The sequence below is a fragment of the Cyprinodon variegatus genome, unplaced genomic scaffold, assembly GCF_000732505.1.
Source record: "Cyprinodon variegatus isolate N-32 unplaced genomic scaffold, C_variegatus-1.0 Scaffold719, whole genome shotgun sequence".
Lineage (NCBI taxonomy): Eukaryota > Metazoa > Chordata > Actinopteri > Cyprinodontiformes > Cyprinodontidae > Cyprinodon > Cyprinodon variegatus.
This window is the reverse complement of record NW_015151172.1, coordinates 355,522-364,910: the sequence shown is the minus strand read 5'-3', so window position 1 is coordinate 364,910 and position 9,389 is coordinate 355,522. Positions and strand designations below refer to the sequence as shown.

Genomic DNA, 9,389 nt, shown 5'->3' with positions numbered 1-9,389 from the left:
AAATAAACTGAATTGAAATTGAATTGAACATTAAGAATGTTCACTTGATTCACTTGAAACCTTTCAGAAGGAGCCTAATGCAGTAGTTTGCGAAGAGGCTAGTAGAGTTTGAGTTGTTGTATTTTGAAAATGCTACAACTGCTAATAATACCTGCTGGTAAGCTTTGAATGTAAGGAGGTTTATTGTGGCGAATGTCGAAGCAGTAAGATATGAATGCCAAAACAGAAGTAATGAGTACTGGATATAAAGAAATGTTAAAACCTGAGGAAAATTTTGCAAATGATTGCCATGCAAAATCATAGGTTCTGAAAGTGGAAGGGGCTAAACCTGACTCAATGTAAAAACTGGAGGAAAGTCAGTAACAGGGGTCGGTTGTAGGTCGAATTTGGAAGAAAATCTGGTATTTGAAACAAGAAAGAGCAACAGCAGCAGAATTAGAATAGCCGGGAACATGACAAGCAGTGATGATAAAGTTATTTGTGACTGCTTGCCTAGTGATGCTTCTGATAAATGGCATGAGAGATTGAGAGGTGAAGTGACCTTTATTAATGGCTGCAATGTTATCGCAGTATATGGAAATATGCTTCCATCTCCAAAGCGAGTCCCACAGACGACAAACTGCAGCGATTGGATCACTGGCTGCAGTGCTAATGTCTTTACTATGTATTAGGCTAGGCAGTCTTCTCGAAATGCTCAGCACACAGAGGAAGTTTTGCAGTTAGATTTGCATCAAAAATAAAATCTATCAACTGAGTTTTCGGAGGCTCAGATGAAAGCAGGAAAGAGACTTTTGTTGATTCAGCCACAAAATGTCTGTCATGCTTAGCTCTTCGCTTAGCCTTGCCTGTTTGGGTGCTCAGTGTCAGGAAGGTAGCAGGTGGGCTCAGATGGAAGAAGTGCATGTTTGTCAGACAGAGCATTTTGAGCACACTAAGTGGCAGAGAGAGAGGTGAAAGGGTTTATTGATTTGTGAGCCTCATACAAATGCATCAGGACACATAAAAGACTCTTACAAGATGTTTATGTGTATTTTACATAATATTGGACCTTTAAATTCTCTTAACTGTACATTACTTTAAACCTTTTCTATTTTCGATGTATCACTTATTAATTGAATTGGCACTAAAGAAAAGAGTGTTTTCACATCATATAGATGGGAATTAAGTATTTTTTCATTTTGGGTTAGGTTTAAATAATGAATAACAGTAATATAGATCAGTCTTTTTATACTGTAAAAGTGAAAAAAAATGCAGTTTAACTTGAATAATTATACTTTTTTTCAATTCTAAGCATTACTACACTTGGAGACTACAAAAACTGTCAGTCTTAACATTTTATAATTACTGACTTCCAACTAAAGTTAAAAAGTTTCTACCAAAGTTGCAGCTCACAGGTGTCATGGTGTTAAAAAAAAAGTGAGGTTGTGAAAAAAGTATTATTCAACATATTGATTCCTGTATATGAACCATTTTAACTTAGTAAAGTCTAGATTTCTGTAGCAAAGAGAAGAAAGTTTAGCAATGATAGAAGATCTCTGGAATTCACAGCTGGTGGAATTTTGATAACGCTGGATAAAACAGCTGAAAAATGAGAGTTGGATACTTATAGTCTGATCTTTGAACCCAAATCATGGATCAGAAATGGTTTTCTAATCTTAAGAGGAATGATAAACCATTTTCTTCTTCTCTGCTTGCCATTGCTCCCTAGATGAGGTAGAGGAACTCGGGCCGCCGCCTTCTGTAGACGAAGCGGCTGACGCGCTGATGACCCAGCTGGGCTTCCTTCTGGGAGAAAAGGTCAGAGTTGGAGAGCCCTATTTGCCTAACCAAAGCCAGGATGATGGACAGGTATACATCTAACACCAAACCCTCCCTTTTCACACACATTAAAGTAAATGTTTTATTGGATAAAGTTATTACTCTGTAATTCTACACAATGGCACAGTTTTTATCCTCTCCACAGAGAATGTCTCCTTCCTCCAGTCTGGCAAGCAGCAACACTTCCCCCTGCTCCACTATGCAGCCTCCTGTGGGGGAAGGTGGTAATAATAACAGCAAACAGCCTTTCTCCTACTGTGCCTCCGTCACCTCCCCCTCCTCTACACTGGAGAGCAGAGACAGTGGAATCATGGGTGAGAGATGAAACAGTGACTTCTAGAGGATGACCTATAGCCTGCTTGAATGAGCTGCAGCTCATTTTCAGACACTCTGTTGTTTCCTTTGATGTCTCCTAGTTGCAGTCTGCATCCTTTTATATATGAAATAGATGTAAGAAGCCAAACAGTTTTGGGAGTGTAGGATTTATTCTCCCTCAGCTTCAACTCGTCTGTCACAGACCAGTAGTGTAATGGGCAATAATCTTATACCCCATTTACACTACCCGTGAAAAACCGTGCTGAGACCAGTCCGAGCTCAGTAACTGAGATAACTTATCGTGTGTAAATGGAAAGCAAACTGAACTGAACTGAGCTAGACACAACCGAACCGAGCTAACTGCAGACCAGTTCCAGAGGTGGGCTCGGCTCGGTTTTTCCCTGGCTCGGTTCTCTGATAACAAGAGCGCATGAGCAGAACGCGTCATCTCCGTCTGGCTGCACATCCCGATTCACACTCCATTCCAGTAGTTGGCGATAATGCCCCTCCGGAAGTTGATTGCCAACCAACACAAAGCAGAAGAAGAACAACAACTATAAACAACAATCGGAATCTTCTCCAAGCAACATTTTAAATAATGGCATTTTAAATATTAACACCGAAGTACAGCAATTATAATCAAGCATAACTTTCTGAATGTGACAGGCGCCGCCATTTTGATTTGCTTGATTCCCTTCTTCGTCTTCTTCTTCTTGTGTTTTATGGCAGTTGGCAAACAACATTTGGTGCATTACCTCCACCAACTGCTTGATTTCCTCCTTCAATACTGGCAGTAATACAGCAGATCGTCACTAGGAGGCGAGGAGCCGAGATAGCGTGACGTGTAAACGGTCAGGCTGAGCTTGGCCTGGTTAACTGATCCGAGCTCGGACCGGTCTCGGCATGTATCGTTTTTTCAAGGGTAGTGTAAACGGGGTAATGATGTACTTTTACTAATTGGGCTTAACGTTGTGGTGTTCATCATTACACAACTACCTGTGGAGGATACAGACAGGGTCATGTGCCCCCCACCCCCTCCGTTTGGAGAACAAAATAAATATCAGCTACAGATTCCAAAAAAGTAAAAAAAAAAAACAATCCGCAGGACTTTGTTTCCAAGTTTGAAGACGTTTTGCTTCCCATCCAGGAAGCTTTTACAATTCAAAATGTCAGAAATAGCGTTGAGTTCGAAGCTGTTTTCATACTTCGTTGTATTGAGATCAACAGCCAGTAGATGTCACCCAAAACAAGCTAGTATTACATCACGGCAGTGACGTAACACCAGATGCCAGTGTTACATCAGGCAGCGATCCCCCAATTCATTACGGTTTCCCCAGCATCTCTGCTCCGCGCAAGTGGCGGAAAAAGCGCATGATCGCTACAGCCGCCCTGTGCTCGTGCCACAAGGGAAGTTCAGAAAGCATGAACGATGAAACGTTAGCCTATATAGAGAAAGAGGCAGGCAGACGGAAACAGAACCATATCAAACTGTTTTCAGTCCTTGACTATTTTTATAAATAAATCATTTCTGGGAATGAAGAAAAGCTTTGTTTGTTTAATTGTTAAGAATAATTTTAGACTTAGAGACTTTATTTTCATTTAGTATACACAGAGTGTAAACAAGACGAAGTTTCGTTCAGTACAGCTCTAAAGACATTTCCATTTCCTCATCTTAGCAGTGATAAAATGTCAACATGATGATCAAATTTTGTTTAAACAGAGATTTTGGTTGAAAAATGCTTTTTCAGTTACAAATTATGTAATCATGCCAATTTAATTTATGTTCATCCATTAAAATTAACATTAAATAAAAAAATATATATTTAGATGAATAGTTGGGGTTCTGTGAAAGAATAAAGAAGGCATTTGTCATTTAGCTCAGTGTTTCCCAACCTTTTTTAATCAACATTTTGTCTCACCATGAGTTCCCCTCTCAGTCAAAAGTATTGATAATTGTCCAAAAGTGGAACATGCAATAACTGATCTTTTAATTTGACAATAATTCTCATCATCATATTCTTTCCGTCTCAAAAAAAAAAAACATAAAAATGTTTCCTGGAAATTACTAAGGAATCGAAATAAATAATAAATAAAATCATAATATGAACCTGTATTTATAAAACAGGGATTCCTCTAAGTAACTTCCTTACAAATACATTTAAACTTGATGAATTTAGAACAAAATGCAAAACAAAATTATAGTCTGACACCTGAGCTGGTTTGATGAGCTCAGATAGCTCAGTGTGAAAGACAGCTGATCCCAGGCTGTTCTTTAAGTCCAGGATGTTCCTCTGCTTGGTTTTGATGTTTCAAAGCTTAATGTAATAAAACTTTTGGTTAATAAAAGCTTGTTAAATTTTTCAATTGGGTTCTAACGCAGCATTACAGATCACAGCCCTATTATATTTTACTGCTTTAGAAAATATTTTTCATGTGTCCCTTGCGGTCCTCTAGGGGTACACGTACCCCTGGCTGGGGTACTCCACATTGTCTTGACATTATTCTTAGGTGCGCACCAACCTTTTGAAAATCCTTGATCCACCCCTGACTACCACCTCCTAAAAGGGTGGGACTGACAACAATTGGTTAATTAGGTATTTTATAAATTTAAATTCAGTTCAGTTCAAAAATACTTTATCTCAAAGGGAAAGGAAATGTTACGAAATCTCATGGGAAGCTTTTCAATAGATGTTCTAGGTGTTTATAGGCAGGAACTGTACCAGCATCTGGAGAAGCTTCTGACTGAAGACACTTAGTTGTTGTTTAAAAATGTTCTGAAGAGGATGCTCAGCCCTGCCCATGATCTTCTTCACTTTATGATGAATTCTTCTCTGTGAAATAATCTCCAGGGGCGTTCCTAGAATACAGCTGGCCTTCTTTATCAGCTGGTTGAGCTTTCTTAAGTCCTTCAGTCTGATGCTGTTACCCCAGCAGATGATGGAGGAAGAAATCACTCTCCGCAACAGACTGATAGAAGATATGTAGCTTCCTTTTGCAAATGCCAAAGGACCTACGCTTCCTTATGAAGCATAGCCTGCTCAGTACTTTCTTGTAGAACGTTTTTGCAGTTATGTTTCCACTTTTTCGCTCATGATGCTAACAAGATTCAACTTGTTCCAGTTTCTTCTGAAATCTACAATCATCTCCTTGTTTTGTTGACATTCAGGATCAGATGATTGTTTCCACACCATGCCACAAAGATTTTCACCAGCTCTATGTACTCAGCTCTGTACTATTTTACCAGCAGGTTATGACATTTTAAGTTCATTTAGACATTATTCAAATTTTATGGTGGAATGATCATACCTCACTTTTCATGCACATAAAATATATATATGTATTCGCCATGCCTTTTATGTAAACCCAGTAGAGTTCTTACTACTAGGTCATTAGAATCTAGGGTAAAACCAGTTCATGATTATTAGTTAAATGATTATAACTGAAAATAACTCCCTTACCAGGTTCTTAGTCTTTTACATAAAGGTTGGGCTCCTCGACCGGCGGTTTAAAATCCAGTTGCCTTCACCGTTTAGTATATTAGACTATGGCTATCAGCATTGTTATTAGCATCAGGTATTAATCACCAACCAAATAAATCTATGTTCATTCAAATGTTATTCAAAGGATGGTGGATCTAAATCATTCACCGCATTAAAATAAACACAGAAGGTTCAAATACACTGGTACCTTTGTTAGCTAATAATCCCTATCACAGTATTATTATATCTAATAACTACACAGACACTACATATTGCTGAAAATAAGCACAACTAAATAAAAGCAAACAAAAACAGGAAAAGGTTTTAAGAGTATATTCATCAGTCTCTGGGGAATGTTCAAGTTTAAGGCTTAATGCATTCAAGGCATCCTTTGAAATAGCTGTAGATAAATGAATAACTGCTGCAGAGATATTCAGTGCAATCAAAACAGGGAAGTTTCACCTGGTTTTATAGTGAATAATGAACAATGACTTAGGAATACATTAAAATACAGTGACTATGGAAAGAATGGGTTAGTTCAGCTGGCCCAGGATATCTGGTTCCTGGATGGGCCAGCTACATCAGAAGGGGTTTGGAGACTCTCAAAATGGCTACCACCATGAGGTCAGGAATGAGCTGGCTTAGAGCTAACAATGCTAGCCAGTTCAACTGTAGTAGCTTGATTCTTCAAACAAATGGAAAAAGAGGAATAAAGCAGACAGTAACACAGCATGGATTGTTCAGTCAGGCTCAGTGAGCATTAGCATTCAGCTCAGAACGCTTACTTAAGAACCATCAGCAGTTGAATCATAAAACTTCTTTCAGATAAAACACAAACAAAAATATCTATTCTTCCTATCCCTCTACCAAGCAATTTTGATCTATTAAGCATCAGATGAAAGAAGGGAAAATGTTATATTTGTAATTATTTGCTCAGTGGACTGGAAGGGGTTTGGCTTGGTTCTGTTCTGTCTGAGTCAGAAAATGTTTGAAGAAATTTGTTTCGATTCAGCTCAGGAACACAGTCCGCTTATCCAACAGGCAACTCTCTGAGAGATTTGAGTTATTCTGATGCAAACAACAGAGACAGATCTGCAGGGCTTAACTTTATTATTCACAGCAGCCTTGACACGGGCGTCCCCTTTAGGCGGCAGGTAGCTTGTAGCAGCGGCTCAGACGGCGGCAGCATAGCTCCAAACAGCAGCCAAACCAATAGGTCATGGTCCAGCTGTTTCAAAGTTCAAGACAGAGGCACAACCAGTGTGGCAGGGGTCAGTGGCTTATGTGGCTCATTGGTAGAACAGCAATAGCTGTTCCATTGGTTAGCCAGAGTTTCTCATCTGTTTCTGCAAGCTGGGTCACAATACACTGGGTTCAATCTGGCAGGGAAAACAAGACACTACCTTCAGCTCATTCTGAATCGTAGGTAATGCGGTCTGATTTCTGTTTTTAGCTTTAAAGCAGTTTAAAATACTAAAATAAACAGTCCCCCTTAGGGACAATAAGGAGATATGAAACCAGTACCAAGCCTCAAGCCTTGCAAGGCGAACTGTAGCAGAATTCAGTTATTCAGTCCAAGCCAGTGGATATTTTTCAACTGGATCTGCTCTCGGAGAGATTTAGATCAGTCTGATGAAAGCAACAAGGGTGTTGGGTGGGCTTTAAAAGAGAATGATCGCTTGCAATCTTCGGTTCTAAAGCTGTATGATGTTTGCGGTTGTCCTGCTGCATCACAGCTTTTTCTCCAGCTGATTCGTCTCACAGCGTGACGTCTGGGTTTTGGTTTGCACAGTTGCGCGGTCAGAACTTGTTGCATCTTCAGCAGGAGCACACAACAGCACATTGTAAATTTGGCCAGCTGTGATCTTCATAAAAGATGCATGATCCCAGTCACAAAGGGGGTTGGTGCATGACAGTTATTCAGTAGTCACTCAGTGGCTTTGATCAGACTGATCTCTTCACCAATGCTGTATCACAACAATGTGTTTACATAATAACACTGGTATAAAAGAAAAAAAAATGTTTCTGTTTAGAGCTGCTCAATTGATTTAGGAAAAAATTGAGAAAATACTTTAATATTTACTGGTTTAACATGTTTCTCCATACATTTTTCCAGCAACGCTGACCAGCTATTCTGCCGAGACTGTTGCAGAGCCGGAGGATGGAGCAAGGCAGTCCATTGACAGTTGCCATGGTAGCAACCACTGGCAGCAGGAAGGCCGACCGGTGGTGGCCTCAGTTTCCACTGTGTGCGTAAGAGATGGGAGTCAACCCAACAGCAGCTCGCTGTACTGGATAGAGGACAGCTTGTCTACTTCCACCTACAGCCTAAACAAGCTCAATCCACACCAAGGACCAAACTCTTCATACTTTTCTGGATCTAACCACTGCATCACTCTTAACCTTATTCCCCGCCCAAATTCGGTTGCAGGTAAGATAACAGACTACTGCAGTAAGGAAAACCCTCACACACTTATCTGTTAGGAAGGAACTTCAACAATAGTGAGCTCGCCTGTACTGACAAAGGTTAATAAAGAAATGGATAATTTGAGTTTGAAATTAATATGCATTGTTTAAATTATACTCAAATAACATATTTATAGTTTTCGAGTAATAGTATAGGTTAATAGTAATAGGCTGAGACGAAAAAGGTCACATGCAGCACAGCAACACTGCATTCTCCTCATCTTTTACCCTTGATCCATGAAAGAAGGTATTATTTTGACGGTCATATATCTAGGTACAGGCAAAGGCAGACAATTTCTATTTCAAACTGTAAACAGTAGTCAATCCATCTGCAATGTTAAGATAAATTGTGAAATTATGAAGAACTGGGTAGAACAAGGCCCAGTCATGATCCACACCTTGCTGAAGAAGATGACCTTTCTCCACGAACACCCAGTCCTTTCTACTGAAGGACGGGACCCACCCTGAATGGCCGATCAGTCCTTATAATGAACGGCTGGATTGATTACTAAGAAATCCCACAACTTAATGACCCACACATGGATCCTGCAATGCCTGCAGCTGTACCTGATAAACAGGGCTATAAGAGCCTTCATTGCAAACTCCATGGGGATGTGGCAAACCACAGTTAAGGCCCACTTAAAGCCAGTTTCCATCAGAAGTGGAATATACCTAGGAAATGCTCTGTGTCCCCTGCTGTTCTGTATAGGCCTGAACACCCTCAACCAAATAATCAACAAGACTAGCTATGGATTCCTACTCAGAAATGGGCCCACTATCAGCCACCTCCTTTAACTGGATAACATCAAGCTCAATCCTAAGAGTGAACAAGACATCAACTCATGGTGATTCCACCCCAAATCCAGTATCCATAGTCTATACACTAAGAACAGAGAAGGAGGTAGAAGGGCTTGTGGGCATCAGAGCCACCATTTAAGATTATCAATCCAAACTACAAGAATATATCAGGAAGATGACCTCAAGGGATGAAGCCTACAGTGACTCTATTAGACTATGGAAGATGGAAGAGAAGGAGCTTGATGAACCATCACTGGAGAAAAAACTGCATTTGATGTACCGCTGACAGATAGCTGAAGTGGCTGGTATGACCAAATCCTACCAATGGCTAGTGAAGGCTGCACAGAAGCACTGGCAGCATAGGAGCAGGCCTTGAGCATCAGAACAATAGAGGCCCAGAACTGCCATAGCAGGCAAGATTACAGGTTCAGGCTTTGCAAAGTGGCTCCAGAAACAATCCACCATCTCACAGGACATTGAAAGATACTAACAGGAGAAGAATACATGAAATGC

The 9,389-nt window shown here is 40.1% G+C and overlaps 1 protein-coding gene across 2 annotated transcripts in view; it reads left to right on the top strand.

Annotated features, from left to right (window-relative positions):
* Positions 1 to 9,389, top strand: part of LOC107097740 (protein TANC2-like) — a 45,590-nt gene that overhangs the window by 5,308 nt on the left and 30,893 nt on the right. For both annotated transcript variants that reach the window (XM_015395017.1, XM_015395018.1), the window contains exons 2-4: positions 1,709 to 1,848; positions 1,964 to 2,132; positions 7,729 to 8,043. In XM_015395017.1, coding sequence (XP_015250503.1) covers positions 1,709 to 1,848; positions 1,964 to 2,132; positions 7,729 to 8,043 — 624 coding nt within the window. The remainder of the gene's footprint in view (positions 1 to 1,708; positions 1,849 to 1,963; positions 2,133 to 7,728; positions 8,044 to 9,389) is intronic.